Raw genomic sequence first — 23,466 nt, 5'->3', positions numbered from 1 at the left:
TTAAGGGTAGATAACAAAGACAGAAATCTCTCTCTTTTAGGCTAGTTCTCCCTAAAGATAACACCAAAATATTTAACCTCATTTTTCAGTGTATTCATCACACAAGGTTAGTTAAAAATACCAGCAGGTGGCAAACAAAAATACACAATCAGCATATTATCCTAACAGTAAAATATTTAAGTATTGTATGTGTGTGTTGTAGGGTGGAGAGGGGAGGAGATGGGAGGTATTGGTTAATTCTGGTTATTAAATTGCTACTTAACTAAGGACCCAAGAAATAATCTTCCAGCATATATTTTATAAGTCAAATTCTTATAAAAGTCTGCATATAGTTTTGATCATATATTTTCCAAAAGACTTTTAAAAACATAAATATATGATAATAAGCTCTAAAAATATATACATTTTTAAGTCAGGTTAAAGTAATTGGGGCTGTTTAACCCTAACAGAAGGTTAAGCTATAACTTAATTACTGATTTCATATATAGGAAAAACAATTAATGAGGATTAACCGGTTTCCCATAATTAGTGAAATATCAGGGAAAAAGAAAAATTCCCCATTCTAAAATGACAAAGTAACAAAACACTGGTTAGCTACCAAACAAGGATTTAAATTTATAAAGAATTCTGGTATCTTTTGTTTATTCATTCTTTAGGGAAGAATTTTCAAAAAATTTAACAAGAGTAGAATATTAAAACTTCAAAGGCTACCCTGTTTTTTTAAAACAATGAGTCAGGCCAAATGATTTCTAAAAACTCCTCTACAATATTGTTTGCACATACAATATTGCCTTTAAGATATATTATCTCTGCATAACTTGACATACTTGTACTTTAGAAAAAGTTCAAATTTTTTAAGAATACACAGAAGTTGGTCTTGCTCAAGAAAATTGCAAATTTGGTTACCAAGGCTAACATTAAACATAATATTGCCCTAGGTACATCTTTACCTCAAATTTAAATAAAATATAAGAGCTTTCTTGGACTGGAATTTTAACAACTCATAAATTGTATAACGAGAACTTAGCTGACTAGCTTTTGTATTAGTACTTCTGTTTAATTTAGGCTTACAAATGAGTGGAGGGTACTCCCTTCTGGAAAATCATAATTGTCAGACTGTCAGATTTTGACAGCTGTGGAAATCATGAAAGCCTGAATATAATTTTATTTTCTTGGTCCTTTATATTAATGTAATCAAATAAGATACGCAGGTTAAGTAAGCTACCATTAAAACTTAATTCTATGTCTTAGAGCCTTTATATATAAATGAAATTAAGGAATTAAAAAAATAAAATTACCTCCAGATCTTTAATAATATCATGTAGTTCTGAATCAGCAGTGATAAAAGATGTTAAAGGTGAATATATATTGGATTCATTTGACTTTGATGTCATTTTTCTTCTCTCTTTATTTGCTACAGACATTTTTCTCTTGGGTATATGGGATGAAGAAGTAGGTTCTATGGCATTAATAGGCAAAAGGTCCCTAAGAGAAAAGGCATTTTCAAAACACAAATTTTCTTCTCGATGTGAGTAAACATGTAGGTTTTCCATTTGTTTTCTGATGTTAGAAATTACAGAGCCTGAAAAATCTTGCAGAAAGTCCGAGGTCGACATCTTTTCTTGATTTGCAGTACTGCTGTTACATACTCCCTCAATATCGGCTTTAAATTTAATTTCATCTTGCACTTTCCTTTCTTTTGTCATTTGTAATGCCAGTCCATTGACATCTAATTTTGACCGCCTGTGATAGACTTTCCAATGTTTCTTCAGTTTCCTGTTTCTCTCCTCAGCTCCATGAGTATTGGTATTTGAGGAATCAATTCCATAAACTTTTAAGCCATACTTCAAGGACAAAAAGGAGCTTAGGTAGCCTTTTCCAGAACCCAGGTCAATTATCTAAAGAAAACCAGAATGAATTAAAAGGATTTTAGTCAGATGGTAATAGAAAGCATTTGTGATATTCTTTTTAAAAAGCAAGTAAAGGAATGTATAATTTATACAACTTGTTATGCTTTTTTTAATTTTAATTTTTGATTACTATTAAAAACCAACAACTCTCATTATTTTTATTCAACATTTTAAGAGAAGTTCTAAGCAGTATAATAATAAGTCAAGGAAAAGATGTAAAAGACATAAATATTGAAAGTAAAATTGTCTTTCTTCATAGATGACATGATTGTATCTGTAGAAAATTCTAAGGAATGCATACAAAAGTTAAAAGAATTAGTAAGTCAAGTTAGCAATGTGTCAAGATACAAGCTCATTAGAAATGAATAATGAACCATCAGAACATATGCATCACAGTAGTAAAAAACAATTAGAAAACAATTTAAAACCAACTGAATTAAAATAGCATACAAATAGCAATCTAGGAATAAATTTAACAAAGCTTATGCAAGACCAATACACTGAAAACTATAAAACATTGCATAGGAAAAATTTAAAAGAGCTAAATAAAGATATACCATGTTCATGAAATAGTTAGACTCAATATTAAGATGGCAATTCTGCCACACTGACATATAGATTCAATGCAATCCTAATCAAAATCCAAGCAGGGTTTTTAAAAGAAATTCATAAGCAGATATTACAGTTTATATGAGAAGGCAAAGTACCTAGAATAACCAAAACGATTTTGAAAAGAAAAAATTTGAGGATTTACACTGATTCAGGAATCAACATAAAACTACAGTAATCAGGGCTTCCCTGGTGGCGCAGTGGTTGAGAGTCCGCCTGCCGATGCAGGGGACCCGGGTTCATGCCCTGGTCCGGGGAAGATCCCACGTGCCGTGGAGCGGCTGGGCCTGTGAGCCATGGCCGCTGAGCCTGCGCGTCCGGAGCCTGTGCTCCACAACGGGAGAGGCCACAACAGTGAGAGGCCCGCGTACCGCAAAAAAAAAAGAAAAAAACTACAGTAATCAAAATAGTGTAGTGCTGGTATAAAAATAGATATATAAATCCATGGAATAAACAGGGTCCAGAAATAGACCCACAGTTATATAGTCAAATGGTTTTTGACAAAACAACTAAAGTAATTCAAAGGAAAAGATAGTCTTTTCAACAAATGGTGTGGGTATAACTGGATGTCTGTATGGGAAAAAAAAGATTTTTGCATGTCATATGCCAAGCAGGCATATCTTTAATTCCTGCATATCTTTGTGACATTGGGAGGGAAAAAGATTTCTTATGTAGGACATAAAAAGCATAAACTACAAAGAAATAATTGAAAAATGGACTTCATTAAAATTAAAACCTTTGCTATTCAAAATACATAGTTAAAAAGGGTAAGAAATATTTGCAAAACATATATCTGACTAAGGGTTTGTATCCAGAATATATAAAGAACTCTAACAACTCAATAATAAGACAAGCCACCAATTAAAAAATGGGCAGAACATTTGAACACACACTTCACAGAAGAAGATATACAAATGACCACTATAAAAAGATGCCCAATATCACTACTCTTTTGGGAATTGCAAACTAAAATCATAATGAGATACACACAAATGTAAAATGGTACAGTCACTTTGGAAAACATCAGCAGTTTACCATAGAGTTAAAGCATACACTTATACTATACAACCTACAAATCCCACTGTGGGCTATTTACCCAAGAGAAATGCAAACATGTCCACAAAGTCTTGTATGTGAATAAATTCATAGCGGCCAAAAAAACTGGTAACAACTCAAATATCCATCAACCAATGAATAGAAAAACAAATTGTGGTATATCTATACTGTAGCATACTACACCCAAAAATGAGGAATAAAGAGTCAATGCACATAAAAATATTGATGACTCTAAAAACTATGTGCTAAAGGACAGTCAAACACAAACATCTACATACTATTTGATTCCATTTACACGATGTTCTAGAAAAGTCAAAACTACAAGCAGAGCAGTAATTCCTTGAGAATGGAGGAGGAAATATCTTGCAAAAGGGTATGAGGAAACTTTTTATGGTGACAGAAATATTTTTTATTACAGTGGCTAAACAACTGCATACAATTACCAAATGCATCAAAGTGTACACCTAGAATTGGTGAATATATAAATTATACCTCAATAAAACTAAAAATGATAAAAGACATATAAAATTACCAAGATTGTTCACTGTATTGTCATGTCATTTCATAAGAAATAAATGGATTACAGAAATATTATCATAGGAAATCATTATCTAATCTCATTATATCTAATCTTTAATTCCTAAAATCAATTAAATCCTGACATAAATATGAGCCACTCAAGGAAAATTTCCTATATTTGAAATAATGCATATCATCAATGAAATCCTCAAAAATTTCAATTCAAGCAAAATTGTAATTCGTAGGTAAAACTCCAATAAATGATGTCTAGCTTACAAATAATTCCCTATGCCCCCTTTTTAATGTTAATCTCTAGGCTAGGTATTATGGGAAATACAGAAGCATTATATATCTTGATCCTAAGGAACTACAATCTAACTGAAGATACCATACTCATGAATACAAGGGCTATAGAGTAGAAATTCTATTAATCAATTTCCCCATATCTGAATCTCTAGAGAAAGCAAAGCTCTCCATTCCCTTCCTTCTACAAAAACACATTCACTGATGTCAATGGCAGCTTAATGCTAGCAACCAAAGGGTTGCTTGTAAGCACCAGGACATTTGTTCCCCCCAATACAGATGTTTTCTTACCAAGATGTAATTGAGTTTGTTCCCAGATCTGCATATAACGATTCCACTTGAGAATGAGGAAAATTTTGGCTGCAAGTAACAGAATATCAAATTTCCATCACTGAGAAAACTCTCACCTCACTTAAGAAATCTGGCAGTAGAGTAGTTGAACTAACCAGCGGCTCAACCACATATGGCCTTTGGGCCAACGCATTTGTAATTCCTCTGGTTGCAAGATGGCTGGGGAAAATCTAAGAATCATGTCTTCACAATATAATATCTGAAACCCTTTTCAGTAATAGGCAAAATTTCCTAGAAAAATCTATCAGCTCACTTATATCTTACTGACCCAAATTGATTTTTATCCCTCTCCAAATTGGCCTTTCAGTAATATATACAGTGTTAGCAAGAGAATGGCAAACTCTGCAATTAAAGGTTACATAAATCATACATATTTTTGTCTTCAAACTCTCTTATCTGAGTAGCAAAACCTCCACAATCCTGATCTCTTACCCCTTATTCACAACCGTCTTTTCCTTCCTGGATCATCTTATAGGTTTGAAGATAGAGGAGTCTCCAGTGTAATACCTGGTGGGAGGTATCTTCCTTGTTTCCTAATTCTGCTTAGAAGACTTTCTCACAGAAATATTGCTACACATAGTGATTACATTTCTTAATATTAGTATTAGTATGGTACTATACTTCAGATAGGAGAGTTATATTTTGTTGACTGACCTGGAGATCTAACTACTATTATAAGCTAATGACTTTCAAATTTATAACTCCAGTATGGAATTCTACCATGAACTTCATACTCATATCCAACAGTGTACCTAAACATTTCCACTTGAATGTCTTATAAGCATCTCAAATTTAACATGTTCAAAACTAAGTTCTTGATAGTCTCTGTAAAACCTACCCTTCCCATAATCTTCTCCATCACAGTTAATAGTATCTCTATACCCAGGTGGAGAACAAGACTCCTTTCTTTCTCTCATACCCTCCACCTGAATTATGAAAAAATCCCTAGCCTTACCAAGGGTATTTCATACCAATTGCACTCTAAGTCTAGGTTATTGCAACAGCCTCCTCAATGATCTCCCTGCTCTCACCTTCCCTCCTTGAGTCTATTTTCAAGAGAGCAAAACAAAGGCTGATCATACCACGCCTCTAAGTAAAATCTCTCATCACTTCCCTAAACTTATCTCCTGCTACTAACCTCCTTTGTTACTAAGCTTTTTGCCTCAACTCTGGAAGCTCATGCTTACATATGAGCTAATTTCTGAAAAGGACCAGCTTGAATGTCATGAAGACTATGCGAAGAGTGCAAAGGTAATGGAAATATTGGCTTGGCCAAAAAGTTCGTTTGGGTTTTTTGTAACATGTTACAAAAACCCGAACAAGCTTTTTGGCCAACCCAATATTTGCTTCATAACACTCCTCAACATGGCAGTCAGAGTGATCCAGTGGCTCCAACGGCTTCCCATCTCATTCAGGACAAAAGCCCAAATCATCACAATAGCCTCTAAGACTCTACAACTTCATGACCTGCTTCTGCCACCCCAACCTCAGCTCCTACTACTCTGTCCTTGCTCTCACCACTGGAGTTAATCTGGCTTCTTGGCTCTTCCAAGAATACAACAAGTGGGGCTTCCCTGGTGGCGCAGTGGTTAGGAATCCACCTGTCAATGCAGGGGACATGGGTTCGAGCCCTGGTCCAGGAAGATCCCACATGCCGCGGAGCAACTAAGCCCACGTGCCTAGAGCCCGTGCTCCACAAGAGAAGCCCGCACACCACAACCAAGAGTAGCCCCCTCTCGCTGCAACTAGAGAAAGCCCACACGCAGCAACGAAGACCCAACGCAGAAAGAAAGAAGGAAAGGAAAGGAAAGGAAAGGAAAGGAAAGGAAAGGAAAGGAAAGGAAAGGAAAGAAAGAAAGAAAAGAATACACCAAGTATATTCCTGCTTTAGGGCCACTGAATGTGTTATTCCCTCCATATAAAAAATTTTTTATCCGGATATTCTAATGGATAACTCTCTTACCTCTTGAAGGAGGTCTTAACTCAAATGCTATCTTTACAATGAGGTTTTACTTGCCCCTCTCTTCCTAATCAAAAGCTTTAATACCCTATCCCTGAATTAGTTACTTCCTTTTTATTTTTTTTCTCCTTAAAGTATATCAACATATACAATAAAATATACTTATAATGATTTTATTATCTATCTCTCCTCATTAGAGTATAAATGACATAAAGGCAAAGATGTGTTTTGTTTTGTTTACTACTGTATCCTCAGCATCTATAACGGCACCTGATACATGGTAGGAGCCAAAGAAATATTTAATAAATGAACGCATGCATTCAAGTGTGAATGAATGAACATATTTTAGAAATAAAAATTAAGAAGTAAGAAGCCTTGGTAATGGGGATGAGAGAGGCAAAGGTTTTTGGCATGTAGGGAGCAATGTGGTTGAGGCAAAAACCAATTGTTTTTTTTTCTTCTCTAGTTCTTTTTGGTCACTAGTAAAGTTAAGATTTTAGTATCTGGGTTTCCAACTATCCCCATGAAACCTACATTTATTAAATCTGCTTTTTAAAAGTAAAAATAGTATACACGTCATACATTTCAAACTTAACTATTTTGAGAATCAAATATTGCTATTAAGTAATTTCAAGAGAAAGACCCTGTAAGTCTTTAATACAGGTTTTTTTCACTCACTAGATACAATCTCCATCACTATGAAAAAAGTTCCCTTAGAGAAGGTCTAACATGAAACATTATGCTATTTCAAATTTTTTTCTCTGCACTTTAGAAATAAAATAAATCCACTTTATTAATTTAAAGTTATTTATTGTGTAATATTTCATATAAATAAAAGAATAAATGTAGTTGAAATGTAAAGTTATAAAGCACAATAATAAATACCCCTCGAAGATTTAAGTATGAGTGATTTATTTGGGAGGTGAAGAAAACACTGACAGGGAAATAGAGAAGAGAAAAAAGAGAAAGGAAGAAAGCCCAATAAATAGTATGTTCTTAAGCAAAATACCACTTTAGGACAACCTGGGTTTAATCACACTGAGAAACTTGGAGAGCTACTGTAGAACACATACCTCATAGTCACCCCACCTGGAAAGTCCAGGAGTTGATGTATCTGTTTATCAACGTGTATTAGTCATTAATTCAAGGATGCTGACAGGGAGGAATTAATCCCCAGAACTTGTATGCAGGCAGTGCCATGCTTCAGCAGACAGAGAAAACCCACAGGAAAAGAAATGTAGAAACTGCCAGGTAGAAAGCAGCCCGGCACACCATGAAATGGTGAGGCCCAAGAGTTTCTGAATAAGGCCTCCAGTAGCGTCTGCTATAACCATGAACCCACCAGCCATCCTAAGAACTAGAATGTTAGTATTTCCATTTCATATAACTATGTTGTCTTTCCATATCCCATCTCCCTGCTTCCCCTACCAGAGGTAACAACTATTCTCAAATTACTGTTTATGATTCCCTTGCTTCTTTAATGGTTTTTTTTGCATATATTTTTTGCATTAAGAATATACCATTATTTTGCTTAAGAGCTTTTTAAATATGATACCATAAAATACGTAGTCTTCTGTAAATTGCTTATTTTTCCCAACCATTTTTATGTTTCTAATATTCATCCATGTGTTAGTACAGCAGCAGTTTGTTAAATTTTACTGTGTACTTGCCCTTTTTACTCCGGTTGAGTATTACTGTCATGGTGAGCCCGTTACCAATCCTGATAGGTACTGCTTAGATATGATACACTGGAGAAAAGGTTGAAAACGATTACCTCGGCTCTTGCCTTTTAGTTCCTACTCTAGAGATCTATGTTGCCATAAGTGGTTCTGCATGCCTGGCCCAAGCTGTGATCGTTTTCTAATCAATCTCAAACTCTCCACAAGTCTGAAAGAATACATGGAAAAGATTCTAACACCTGATAAAAACTGAAGAAGGGAAAAAATCCTCCATTACCCCCATAGATGTTCTTGTAGGGATAAGAAAAATAACTTACTATTTTTATAGGCCAATGGAGGCAATCACTGATTTTATTTTAACATCTATTTTCAGACATTACTACCCTTCATAAAGGCTATTTTTTACAACAGGAATGCATTATAATTCTGACACTATGAAAGAATCCAAGTTTCTTTATGTTACAATAATGAGGCGGGTGCCCCAGACCACAGCATGGTAACCCAGGTCCTTGAGAACACCTAGCGGTAAACAATTTTGCAGAATGCCATCTTCATAATGCTGCCTCAAATTGGAGTTACAACATAAGAAAAAGAGAATTACCATAGCTTCTATCTACTCTGGAAAGAGTGAAATTTGTGGCAAAACATTAACAGTCATATCTTACTTTTAGTATAAATTTGTTTTTATTGCAGTATATTGGGAAATGAGAGTATTTTTAAAGGATCAGATGTGATGTGACATCTCACATCAGCTATTACTTAATGACATTTTAAAGGCTAGACGGTGATAGTAGAAAAGGAAATTTGAATGATACCCCCCAAAATGGCAATAATTTAAACACATGAATATATAGGGAAATACTCTTACCTGCTTTATTCCACAGTAATCAGCAACACTGCTGATGAGCTCTGACATTGCCTGAACTTCATGAGATTTTTTCAAATTCATAAACTCATCTGGCTTCACATTTTCATCTGAACAAAAATAAAACAAAATTAACGTACTGCTACTAAAGAAACAAAACTTAATAAGAATCATCAGTTGATGCTCATGTTTTCTATAATTAAATATGAAAATAATAGAGATCCTATTGCAGTGTCTGTAAGATGGATCTCAGTTTAGCTGCTATGAATCCAATTTGAATTAATAAAATGAAAAGACTCATATAACATTCTTAAAAATGTTCCTTGAAATATAAAACAATTAACTACAAAAGAAAAGACTGATAACTAGACTATGATGTAGGAAAAAAATATGGAGATCTATACCTAAGTTTTCTGTTTAATATGGTGCATAAGAAAACCTACTCATTTAGAACAAATCAGTCTATCGGGGCTCATGATATAAGGTCTAACAATAAATTAAGAAAATGTTGGAAATATATACATATATGAACAATATATTGCTTCTAAATGCCTAAAAAACATACATACACACACACAAACACACCTACCAGTTCTCTGTTTTTGATTTCCACGAAGGGCTACAAGCAACTGTTCAAAAGGAGTACATATTCCCAAGTTTTGTACAGAATAATATTTAGCAGCCAGAGCGAAGGCTTCCACACTCACCAGCTTCTGGGAAGTTTCACAAAATATTTTTGGAAAATCAGTAATATCTAAAAAATCAAGATAAAAAGAATTGTTAGCAACAAAATAAATAATCACTAGCTAATTTGTTGGAGATTTAAAAAACAAAAAACAAAAATCACCGATCTTATAACAAACTATAATATTTTCATTTTGGTGTGAATTTTGGCAATATTACTAATGCTTCCATTATATTTGTTATTTAAACTATTAGCTATTTGTAGCAGCCAGTTTTCTCTTTAATACACTATACCATTATACACTTAGATTCCAAATTAAAATTTGGCCTTTTTGTTGTGTTTTTAAAAGCCAAAAAAAAAGAAAGACAGAAAGAAATTTAAAACCGTGCTAAACTGTAATGCACTCATTAAATTTATGAATGGTCCTGGCTGACGTACAACTGTGAATTTAAAGGAGGTCAGTCCATCAAATGTCGTTACTCCCTGTGCACACTGCATGTAGAACAACAGCAATATTCTCAATGGTATAAATGTTATTGTAAAACAGTTCCTGCATCATATGGACCATGTAGAATTGTGTGGGCGTGTGTGTATATGTGTTCAACGCACTGTCAATACAACTTCTAAAACTAATCTGGTTATGATTAGGTGAAAACAGTTCACTTTCTTCCCATAGTCAGTTTCAAACCAGACATTGTCTAAGCTTCATACAGAAACTACTGATAGTTGCTGAATGCTCACTTCAGAAGAGTAAACTGCCACACTGTTTGCAACATCCAGTGTCCCTCTCTGCGTGAGGATCATTCACCCTGTTGAACTCAGATGTGGTTACATCTCGCCAAGGTGAACTATGCCATTTTCAGGCAAAAGTTTTAAAAATACCAAAAGAGTCACTACATTTTCTTTGCCCAGAACTGCAATTGTCAAGATAGAACCTGCCTCAGCCTGAGTCCCCAAGTGACGACAACAAAGGCATCACTGCTGTCAAACTACAATGAACATGTGGCATACATGAATAGTAACTTTCATTGTTTTTAGTCACTGAGTTTTTAGGCTTATTACTGTAGCATAATCTTAACTACTCTAATGGATACACATCAGTACAGATTTGCTTTTTATTTGTTCAGTTTCATTTTCCTATAGCCATTTTTAATGCATATTAATTTATTTATGAAGGTTTAAAAAAAGGCATTCTGATATGTATTAGTAGTTCAAAGAACTCCAAAGTTACCTATGAAATTATAAAAACCTACTTAAACACAAAAAACAATGATGCTCCCTGGCAAAAATTAAAAGAAAATTGAAGAAGGCTTGCAGAATGCTAAATAACTAAAAACTACATGTTTAAGACAGTACCTTTTGAAAGCTAATATCTATTAAGTTGATGGTAGTAATGTTTACCAAATTAATTAACTAGAAAATCAGCAGAGATGTATAACTTCCATTTCTGAATCTATTAAATAGAAATTTAAACTACAAGATTACTATAGTGCGCTTATTTAAGATACATTTTGTGTATTATATAAAGTTCTTTCGACATTTTACAAACTGAATTTACTAATGCAGCCAAAAAGCAATAAAATCCACATCAAAATATTTAGGCATGATACAGAGGGGAAAACTCAGTCAACTGTTAAGTGAGCCTCTCAGGTTTAAGGGCAGTCTCAACATCCCCAAGTTCCAGGGCAGCAATTTCTTAGCATGTGATAGAATAAGAGTAGTAAATTTCAAAGTGCAGAGGGGCTATTATAGTAGTCAGTTATTGGACAGTGCTGCCAACAGAAAGAAATGTGATGTTTCTGTTGGAAAAGTAAAGCTTCAAATCAATTTAACTATCCTACTAAAAATATTTGAAAAAATTCCAATCCAAGCCAAATTAATGTTGTTAATTTGCTTTTAATTATAGGCCTCCTAGTAATTTCAGAAATTTGGAGATCTAAACTGCAAAGATATTAAATTTTTAACAATGTTTCCTTTTATAAAAAGGATAGTGTTCTGATTCAGTCCATTGGTTTATGTCACTTAAGGCTACACCAGTTTATTCAGATAGTCTAGAACTCTGTGAAAAAAATCTTTTTGAATTATGAAAATATAGCTTTTGTAACTTTGTTTTCAAATGATCCAGCCTATAACCTCCATTACTTGCGATTTTTAGAGATTCAGAGACATGAGAGGTGTCAATGATCTTGTCTTTACTTCTATCTCTGAAACAGTATGTGAGGAAAGTTCCGTGGTGACGGTAATAGTATCTGTAGTACTCATAGTGCATTCCCAGAGACTTGCACACTGAGTTTGGGTTTGGCAACTAGCAAAATAAAAACCACAGTGTTACCCAACTTATTACTTAAATTCTTAATTAGTTAAATTTTTTACCCAGGGAAAGCTTCATTTTTAAATTTGATACCCATTGCACCTGCATATTCTGCGGTTTGATTGTTTTGCCAATATCTCCCTCTACTGGAAGTACTTGTTCTGCTTTATTACATGCTCTGTCTTTATTTACTCTTATTTTTTGTACACCCACAGAAGTTTCTTACAAGATAGGTTATTTGGGCATGAGGGAGCAAAGACACCAGAGAGGCAAGGGAGAAGTTAATTCTATTAAATATGATATCAGTATATCCCTATCCTTTGTTTTTTTTTTTTTTACAGCACAGATCAATATACAAGGAAAGGTAGAAAGGTTATACATACACATGTTGGATTATGAAAATTTCAAGATAGAGAAATGAATAATAATGTTTCAAAGCTAAAAATTAAATAGAAACAATCAATGAATATATAATATTGACATTTAAAATAAAAAAATTTCAAAACTAAATGTCTGGTATTTTACTTGAATATTATCTAGCACTTTAAGGAAGACAGAGTACTGTTAGGATTCACAATTATCTCACCACTATTATTGCTAACATTTATTGCACATATACTATGGGCCAGGCACTGTGCCAAACAGTTGACATTTAATGGAATGAACTTATAAGCTAGTTACATCGTGCTCATATCCCCACTTACAGAGGAAGAAACCAAAACTTAGAGAGGCTGCAATTTAGCCAGGTTCGCACAAACACTAAGTAGCAAGGCATGTGAACCAAGGCTGTGGGCAGACCTTGTTCTTAATTCCCACATTCGATCAACATGCCACTGCAGTGAGTAACAAATGAAATCAGGAAAGACAGCAGTTAAAAAAGTGCTAGGCAGACTGACTGTCAGAATCACGTCTAACAAGAATTCCCTCTGGCAGAGATCAATACATGGTAATATCTTTAAGACAGTTTCAAACTCATTTATCTTCTTAATTCTTTCACTTCCCTCACTCCCCTCAACACCTCCCTCTTTACCAGAAGTGATTTTAAGATTTCATGAAGTAAAAAGAGTAATTTCTACATTTAAAACAACTGATAAGTCTCTGAAAAGAAAATTAAAAGTTTTTATGATAAGATGTTGTTGTAGTTATCTATTTCTAGAAACAAAGTATCCCTACTGCTTCATGCCCAGTTGTAAGGCAATAATACCTTGCATATACCAGGTATTCAGTAAGTAGGGAATCAATGAAGGGATGAACGAAAGCAATTCCTCAATACATTTTCTACTGTAGCATCACCAGATACACTGAGAGAAACAAATTCTAAGATTCTGGGGTAGTAGTTTTCACTGAGGCCACTACAGGGACTTCAACAGTACTTCTGAGCCTGTTAGAAGAGCATAAAACCTCATCTCAGCCCTAATGTTTACAATCACAAGGTGAGACAAAAGTGATTTAAAACATTTAGAATGTGATATAAAATACAATTATGTGCTAAATTCTGACGTTTAACTGTGTTACAGGGGTTAGGGCAAAGGTCACTACTGTTATTATCACACACCCTAAAAATGTCCTATGGTCCAGAATTTCAAGAAGTCAACAGTGCCCTCTTAATAACAATCTTCACAAGGACATAGAAATGTTATGGACTCACTTTTACATGTCCTACAGATGTCTCCAATTCAAAAAGCCCAAAACTGAACTGTAAGTTCTCAAGCTCACCAAACCTTTCCCTTTTCCTATTTACTATCTTGTTTAATAGTGTCATCAGTCACTCAGTGCCGAAGTTAAAAGTCTACATTATCTTAAATGCTCCTTGTACCCTCAATGCACATATCCAGTCACCCATTAAACCTAATGTAAAAATGTCTTTCATTTGGGACCCCCCCCCCGCCATCACCGCTGCGGTTTAAACTCTATTAGTACCACCAGTGTTACCGCAGTAGTGATTTTTTTCCTTATCAATAGAACTCCCATAGCAGAATGCTCAGTAAGTGCTGGTTGAGCTGAATTGAACATGTTTTCTAAAATGGAAATCTACTTATATTCAATGCAAGTTTAATTATACATTTTAAGGCTTTGGCTTCTACCAACAGTTGACTTTAGGCTTCAATCTTTTATACTTGTTTAGTAGACTTCAGTCAAAAGTTAAAGCTGTCTTGCTGAACTATGAAAATTATATATAGGATATATTAAATTGTATGAATGTTTAAGTATATCCATAACCCTATAATCTATTTAAGGAAGAAACAGAATATATACTGTTGCTTTTTAAAATAAGTCAATTTATATTACTCCATTATATGCTAGGAAACTTTTTGCATAAGCTCCAACATAATTTATGGCTGCATATGAATGTTATCTCAACATGTAAACCATGCTCTTAGAAAGAATGATATAATTAACAAAAATTGATATGCATATCCTTATTGTGCCAATATTAACATTACACTGAATGTTCCATTACACGGAACCATTTCAAAAGCACTTTCACATTAACTAAGTTTTTATAGAAATCAAATTAAATATAAAAACAGGAAAATCTAACCACAGTACTACTACTCTAACAAACCCTTTTCATAGTTTAATTTGAAGGAAAATAAAAATATCATACAAAGAAACAGAAGTTTAGAAAATTGATTTGGTATATAAAAAATAAACTTGTTAAAAAATAAACAATTCTGGGATGCCTACGATGTGCAAGGTAATAACTGAACCTGATAAAGCTAATTTGTTAACAACTCATGATTCATCTACGAGATACAGTGTCTTATCACTTACAAGGCATGTGGGCCACGAATGTTCAGTGTGGATTCCAGAGGGCTCAGCAATTCCCAGTTAGAATTCTTTTGAGATGCCACATGGGATGCGCTTACTCAGGTCTTTGCACTTGTTTTTTCCTCTGTCTGATACCATCTTCTCTCAGATAGTTTCATGGTTCTGTCTCTCACTTCCTTTAGGTCTTTAATCAAATGTCACCATTTCAGTGAAAACTTCTCTGACAACCCTATTTAAAACTGCAACCTCACTCAACTCTCATTCCTCACTGATCCTGTATCAATGTTTTATAGCACTTATCACCATCTGACATAGTAAGTAACATGCAAGAGGACAAATTTTTGTTTACTGCTGTATCCTGAGAACCTAGAATGATGCTTGTCATAGCACATACTCAATGAATGAATGGGTAAATGAATGAGCAAGAACTAGGTCTGAATTCTGGTTCTCAGACTGCCTCTCCCTCTGTGGCCATGAGCAATCTATTTATCTGCTCTAAGACTTGATATCTTCATCTATTAAATGGGGGCAAATATCTCCTTTATAGTATTTTAAGGAGTACACATATATATGCACATAGGCATATATTTAAATATGTACATATACATATATACATGTATTTAATTACACACACACCCGCACACACACACACACCATCCTAAAACAGTGCCTAGAATATAGTAGGCAACTCCCAAAGCACAAAGTCCGAATTAAGTAACTGAGTGTCCTAACACAGCACTTGGGACTTTGTTGGAAGAATGTGGGGCAGAAAATACTCAAATATTTAGGCCCAGAATACCATATAGGCTACTAGAGAAGAACTTGAAACAATGATCAATACAAACATTCAGTTTCTAAACACGGGGCCTGCTGGGAGAAAGGAAGTTTGGGCTCTGGAAGTTGGATGCAAGCCCTCCATTGTTAGAATGAAAGCATGACTAGGGACAGGTAAGCTGCAACTTGAGACACAACGTGCAAGTCCAACAGCCAGCACTGGGTTCTACAGTGTAAGTAGGTTGAAAGCAAGAATTTCTCAGTGTTTGGGAGCCCAGTGGTTAGCAGTGGACACCATGTCCTAGAATCAGCTTGAAAGCTCAAGGGAGAAATTTTATTACCAATGATATTTCTTACTAAATTTGAAGTGAAATTCAGTAGATAGATTATAATCCTGACCATGCCTTAAAGACCTAATATAGTTTCAAGTTTGCTTTACTATAGTGTTTTAATTTCCTACAACAGAAGTCTCTATTTTCAGAAAATAACCAAAACCAAGAGATAGATTACTAGAAATTCCACAACTTCAAACTCCATTTAAAATTAGAAGCACTGAAGAATTAAATATTTGTAAACATTTTCTGAAAAATAAATTCAATTTAATAAACCAAATATGATTTTGTTAGCAAAATACAAAATAAATTTTAGATTCTAAAACTTTAAAAATTGCTTTATAATTGTAAAGAATAAAAACGAACCTATTTCAGAGCAGTAAGTGCTATGAAATCAATCTCTTTGTTCTTCTCGTTCCCACCTCAGAGATCTCATTTCCTATTTTCGCTGCCATTTTCTGAACATCACGGCAGGCTTCACTGCCCCACAGTGCCTCAAGGATGGCAGTATCTTAGTAACTAACGCTGCCATTGATCTCTTACTGAGAAGACCAGTATTTCCTTTCTATACACACATTGACTTGGGCCTAGACTTCCAGGCTTTCAAGAATAAAAAAAGACTTTACAGTTTGTTTATTATTGAGGCAGGAAAAATAAAGGACTTTTTGTCCCTGATAAACAGTAATTGTAAGTAAAATTAAATTACTAATAAGGGATTTTGAGAGAGTAAAATTAAGTCACACCTGTCTCTTAAAATTGTACTTCTTTCCATTGTACATTTCATTAACTTGAGTTTAATTTCATCTGCTATTCTTATTCTAAACTCCATTACTTACATTTCAACATTAACACAAAATAGATGTGTGTCTATTCTACTCAACTGAATTCAGTTATAATCATGTGCCAAGTAAAAGGAACCTGCAAGAGGAATTTGCATTAAATATACACTTTCTCTAATTCCTACCATACCTCCAGCAGATCTTGCTCCGATCTTGCTCTTTACTTGTTTAATTTTTGTAAATGATGTGTATAATTCATAAAAACCAGATCAATTTTATTCTTTAGGGACCATTATTTAAGGTGACTGCAATAGAGAAAAAACAAATAAAATGCCCACCTAAACCTTACATTCGCCACTCTGATTTTAATGATCAAGAAAGAGGGAAGAATTCATTTTCAGTAATTGTTACTGGTATTGCCTAAAGACACCAGTCTAATACTCTGCAGCTATATCGGAAATGCAGTTCCCCTCACAAGGGAAGTTTCAGAACTTCATAAAGATTAGTTAAAGAAATGTTTGAAAATATATATCATAATAAGGAACAAAAAGCGACGAGAAAAAGAAGAATGAGTACAAGTGCTGGTCTAAAGCAAGATGAAGTCAAAGAGCTTTGTAATACTAATAATGCTTTCAACCAGCGGTTTTTATCCTGAGGTCTAAGAGCTAAAGAAGCTTATGAATCACCGAAAGCTATCTGTAAAGTTTTACATCTATGTGTGAGCATATATGCCTCTTTTTAAGGAAGAGGTATGATAGTGTTCATTTGAATTAGCCTTTTAATGGGATTTGTGACCTAAGAGATTAAGAATCACTATCTTTTACTCTTCCTCAACTTTTACTTTACCCAATGTTAATATTATAACAGACAATTCAACTAAGTATATTTTTTCTCTGGCTTCTAGAGATCATTTTAAATATTTAAAACAACGTAAAATTATTCTTTTATTCATTGGTAGATAGCTATTAATTCTTAATATAAATTTCATAGTTTTAAGATTAATCTAACTTTGAAAAGATAACACTTTTCTCTCCAGTATTTTTAGTACTAAACAGATCCTCTCTTATTGTTGATGGTCTAAGTTACTAGTCTGAGTTTTTTAGATAATGCCCGTCTAACAAAAATAAATAAATAATTTAAAGTACCAAGCAACATAAAAGTGAATATCTAAACAAACAGAAAACACATTTATTCTGATTGGCTAAATATAAGCATAATTTAAGTAGAATGAGGGAAAAAATTGCCATAGATAAGAGGAATCTTCATGAACTTTGTTTTACTAAACTTCTTAATAATTGAATGATATGGGGGAAATCAGAAGTTGGGGGGGTAACCATTAAAAACTAGAATATAAATTCAAGTTCTAAATGGCCCTACCTAAAAGGAACAATCGGAAAGCACTTTATATATATCAAATAAATAAAATATGATGACAAATTATCCTGAGTTCCCAAAGATCTGTTTGCATTTTTGTCACCCTTACTCATAATTACAGTAGCAACCCAGGAACTGGGCTGACAGTTGCCACTATCTTTTTGTTGTATGAAATTATTTCCACACTTGAAGTCTGCTAAAAAGACCCAGAAAAATATAAAAAGGGAAAATAGAGTTCAGGAAAATACATATGGAAAGTGAAAGGATAAAAGTTAAATACGACAGAGTAAAACAGACGACACTAATTATTTCTCTGTTGTTCTCACTTTCTATTTCCAACATGCTTTCTGGCTTCATGTGTTTCAAATTAAATGTGAGCACAATTTCAATGCACCATAATCACCACCATCACCACCACCAAGAAAAAAATACTTAGAATGGCCAAGAAGCAATTTAATTTATTGAGGTGCAATAAAAATACTTTAAGAGAAACCGCAACAAAATAATCTATCATAGGCAAAAACTTCCTGTGTTGTTCAATTAAAATGACAGTAAATTAATTATGCAGATGCTCACCAAAAGGAACCAATTCTAAACATTTATTCAGCACCCAATCCTGGTAAGGATCATGTAAGTTGCGATAACAAGAAACAGGAGAAGTAGCATATGGGCCTCAAGAAGCTGAAAGAAGAGAGTCAAGAGAGGCCCTGGAGGCTTTGAAAGAGTCTTAGAGCAGCCCTGGGCTTTGGCAAAGTCACAGAGGATGGCTTTGCAGGCACAGAAACCTGGATTTCCTGAGAGCTGAATAGGTTTTCCACAACTGATTCTAAGCAAAGTTACAAGAAACTGACTTTATAAACTTATTACTTTACATTGAGATAACCCATATCACTCATTTGATGAGACACTGTCTCCTAATTTTAGAATTACAACTAGAACAAATAAAGCCAGATATTCTTAAAGAAAATTTTAATCAAGCTGGGTAGCTGTTTGAGTGGCCTGTGTAGTCATGATCTATGTTGGTTTCATAAAGTATTTTGGCTATCCTAACTCAGAATCTCTTCCGTTTTGCCTTTTGGAAGATTTTTCTATACTTATGAAGACCAATTAACTCCTGAAGACCAAAAGATAAATCACTTGAGAATGTTACAGATTTATATATGTAGTCATTACTTCCTAAGGACACAGCCTAGGTCCCTTGAAGTGGGGAAAACAAAATCTTAATCCTTGAGAGGAGATATAGGAGACTGTTCGTTTTATCAGTATTTAGAAGCTATCACTACTGGCTTTTTTCTGCAGATGGTTAATCTCACCCATATATGTGATAAACTTTCAGAAATTTTAGCCTGAAATGATGCCTGCCTTGATTTTATCTCCAGATTCTCATGGTATCTTTCTGTAATTTTCAATGTACTGAATGAAGTACTGCATTTTCACACAGGAAAAGAATAGCAAATTAAGTTAAAAAACCTATGAGTTGGATCAAGTCATACAAAAACAATGATGACAAACATAATATGGACAGAAACCACACCATAGCTATCTAGTTCAGTACCATATTTCCATGGGTACCTTCAATAACATTCTTTATAGATCTATGCTTCACTTCGATCTTCAAGAATAATTTACTCATCTATATGGCAGAAACTGTTCAATGTGCTAAGAACACAAAACTGAAAAAGGCAAACACTGTACTTTTGTTTTTAGAGAGTTTATAATCTAGCTGCAGATAGGGACAAGCCAGTGGACGATGACAACAGGATGACCTGTGTTGATATGGGAGAGTATATGGGGTGTTATAGGAGCACATACATTTCCAGAAGTTCCTGACAATTTATTTTTTCCAAGGAAAGAAAGACCTAATTACACCATCATCACCAACATCATCATTACCACAACCCTCATCATTTATTAGCCACAACTTATTGAATCCATGCTATATTCCCAGTTCTATGTTAGGAGCCACATTACATCATTTTTCAGCTTTACTACAACTTTGTAAGATAGGTAATACACTTGTGAAAAAGGAAAAAAATAACAACAATAACAATCAGCTGTGACAGAGAGATAGCAGCTTATAGCTGGGGTGGAGCTGGCGCTGGCACACAGACCACACTCTTCCCTATTAAACATGAAAGCGTTTACAGTAGTACACCAATATCAGACCAAGTCTGTGACCATGCGAAGTCCACAACCATGACTGAGCACAGACAAAAACAGGAACATCGTGCAAACACAACGGCCTTCATGAAAGGAGCCCCACAGAGGCTCACATGGTGAGAAACTGAGGCCCTGTGCCAACAGGCAGCACCAACTACCCCGCTATGTGAGTGAGACATTGTGGGGGCAAGTTCCCCAACCTCAACCAACTTCAGCAACTGCAGCCCCACCAGCAAGTGGACTGTGAAACCGTGAGACCCTAAGCCAGGTCCATCCGTTAATGTGTTCCCGAATTCCTACCCCACAGAAACTGTGTGAGAGCGTGTCATCAGCAACAGGTCGTGTGTAACGATATAATTGTCAATGAGTGTGTACGCTTCCAATGAAAACAATTATAAGGGAGGTCGTATAATTAATATTAATACTGTGTTTCCCTTTAATTCTTAGGCTGTTTTCTTCTATTTCTTTGAACATATTTATGATAGCCACTTAAATCCAACATCTGAGCCCAATCAGGATCGGCTCCTATTAACTCATTTTCTCCCCCCTTGGGTCACACTTTCTTTTAATTCTCTGAACACAGCTACTTAAATCCAGCATCAGGGCTCACTTGGAATCAGTTTCCTGAGTATGAGTCATACTTTCCTGTTTCTTTGCACATCTAGTAGTTTTTGGTTGAAAAGCAGAATTGTGGATAATTTATTGTAGTGGATCTATTTTGTTTTTCTAAGGATTTTGTTGTTGTTATTCTACTAAGAAGTGAACTTGCTTGGACTCAGACTGAAATCTATCTCCCCCTCAGCGAGCAGCAGCTGGTGTCTCTGCTCAGTTGCTGATTAGCCTGCCCCCTGAGGGTATCCCTGAGCCTGTGTAGTTCAGCAGGCAGATGAAGATTTGGGTGGATTTGATAGTCAGATTGGGGGGCTCATCCTCTCTGTGGTTACATTTGTTTCCAACGCTCCCCAGCCTAAATTTCCAGTTACTCTGCCAGCCCTGAATTCTGCCCATTGATACAGAAATTCAATCAGGCTTTTGATTTTTGCCACCCAAGCTGTATACACAGCTTGGGGAATATACTCTGTCAAAGGTGCAGCAAGTCTGCACATCTTGCCAGGAGCTCTGTCTTTCAAGGGTTCACGATCCCCCTAGTTTCGTCAGTGTTTTTGCTGGATTCTCTTAGTCTCCCGTGCCCGCATGTGCACATGTGTGTGTGTGTTTGGGAGGGGGTGTGTGTCTATACTTCATCCAGGGTTTTAGCCAGAGTTTATACTCACATCTTAGATCTCAGCCCTTCTGTGGCCCTCCTTCCAGAATGTGCTCCTTAAATTTCCATCTGCTCTCATCTCTGAACTCTGTTGTGGCCATCTTGAGCTGGGAAGAATGTCATTCCAGATTGCCAGATCTAGGGGGGTTTGGAGCACCCCCAGCAAGAAAGTCATGAGTTCACAGTTCTTCCCAATCAGTAGCAGTTTTCCAACAGCAAACTCAGCTCGTATTTCTGTCCTCCTTTGGTCACCTTCCAGAACCTTCCAATAGTTTTTAATAATCCGGTCAGTGTTTGTCATTGTTACCTGCTGGAGGAACTGCCTGACCTCTTCAAGCAGCCATTACCTGAAGCCCACCCTGGACTATTTTAATAGCCTTATCCTGTCCTCCTGCTTCCACCCTCACCTCCTCCACCCTCACCTTCTCCACAAAGAAGCCGGAGTCATCCCTCTGAGACATAAATCACACAGCATACCCCCTCATGAAGTCCTTGAAGAGCATTCCATTCCACTCAGAGTAAAAGCCAAGCCCTCAGTATGGTTTGCAAGTCCCACATGAAGTTGCCTCAGGCCGCTACTCAAACCTCATCTCTGATCAGTCTCACCTGGATGGCTCTGCTGTGCTCCCAGCACACACAGCAAGTTCCCACCTGGTGCCTGCTATTCACCTGGCCCGACACACTCTTCCCTCAGATAGATCATTTTTCACTTTCCCTTCCTGGAAAATGAGTGTGTGTGTGCGAGTGCATATACAGTTTTCTGGGTATCAACCTTCACTAAAACATAGGCTCCGCATACGCAGGGATTTTATTGTGTTCAGTAGCATAACAGTAGGGTCTAGAACAGGGCCTGGTAGGTAGAAGGCACTCAGTAAACATGAGTCAAGTGAATGCGTGGGTTAAGTGCTGCTCTTTGTTAGGCATTCCGCTTAACCCTTGCCATGTATTTACTCACATAACTTTCAGACTGCCCCATCAAGTAGGTACTATAATTATTTATCCCAATTTTATGGATGAGGAACTGAGGCACAAAGAGTTGTAGCCCAAGCTAACCAAACGAGTATGTGGTGAGGCCAGGACCTGAACCAGGCAGTCAGTCTGCAAAGCCCATAGCATTAGTCTGCTCAAGATGCCATACAAAATACCACCGGCTGGGTGGCTTATACAACAGAAATCTGTCACAGTCTGGAAACTGGAAGTGCAAAATCAAAGTGCTGGCGGAGCTAGCTGGTTCCCGGTGAAGCCCCCCTCCCTGGCTTGCAGACAACTGCCTTCTCACTGGGTCCTCACATAGTTTTCCTCTGTGTGTACCCTTCTGGTGTTTCTTCCTCTTCTTATTGGATTAGGGCACCACCCTTTTGACCTCTTTTAACCTTAATTACCTCTTTAAAGACTATCTCCAAATATAGTCACGTTGGGGTTTTTGGCTTCGAATTATGAATTTGGGGGGGACACAATTCAAACCACAACACCCATAATTTATGCCCTTAAAATAGTTATTTTCACCATCTTTCCTTTTTAATTGTGGAGAATTAATACTGTTTTCTCTCTAGTTCTTTTTAGATGAACAGAGGAAAAGAAACTTTCAGGACTCTGACCAGGCCAGAATATCACCTGGCAAGAGAAATCTACTGAAATGGCTACACTGAGGATTTTCAGAAAGAACTTGGTCTCATAAAATACCAAATGATTATGCCTAACATATGCTAGTGTACTTTCACACACTGTGCATGTGTAACTCCTCATATCAAGCTGGCAGAAAA

General features: G+C 35.6%; 1 protein-coding gene across 8 annotated transcripts in view; it reads right to left on the bottom strand.

The window, feature by feature from the left end:
* Positions 1 to 23,466, bottom strand: part of METTL25 (methyltransferase like 25) — a 132,151-nt gene that overhangs the window by 103,277 nt on the left and 5,408 nt on the right. For all 8 annotated transcript variants that reach the window (XR_010932511.1, XR_010932513.1, XR_010932510.1 and 5 more), the window contains exons 2-4: positions 9,842 to 10,006; positions 9,256 to 9,362; positions 1,299 to 1,898 (exon numbers count right to left, since the gene is read on the bottom strand). Coding sequence is in view for 4 of the 8 variants with exons in the window: in XM_067697472.1 (XP_067553573.1) it covers positions 1,299 to 1,898; positions 9,256 to 9,362; positions 9,842 to 10,006 (872 nt within the window). In the remaining 4 variants the exon portion in view is untranslated. The remainder of the gene's footprint in view (positions 1 to 1,298; positions 1,899 to 9,255; positions 9,363 to 9,841; positions 10,007 to 23,466) is intronic.

Source organism: Pseudorca crassidens, chromosome 11 (genome assembly GCF_039906515.1).
Source record: "Pseudorca crassidens isolate mPseCra1 chromosome 11, mPseCra1.hap1, whole genome shotgun sequence".
Lineage (NCBI taxonomy): Eukaryota > Metazoa > Chordata > Mammalia > Artiodactyla > Delphinidae > Pseudorca > Pseudorca crassidens.
This window is presented reverse-complemented; position numbering and strand designations above follow the sequence as displayed.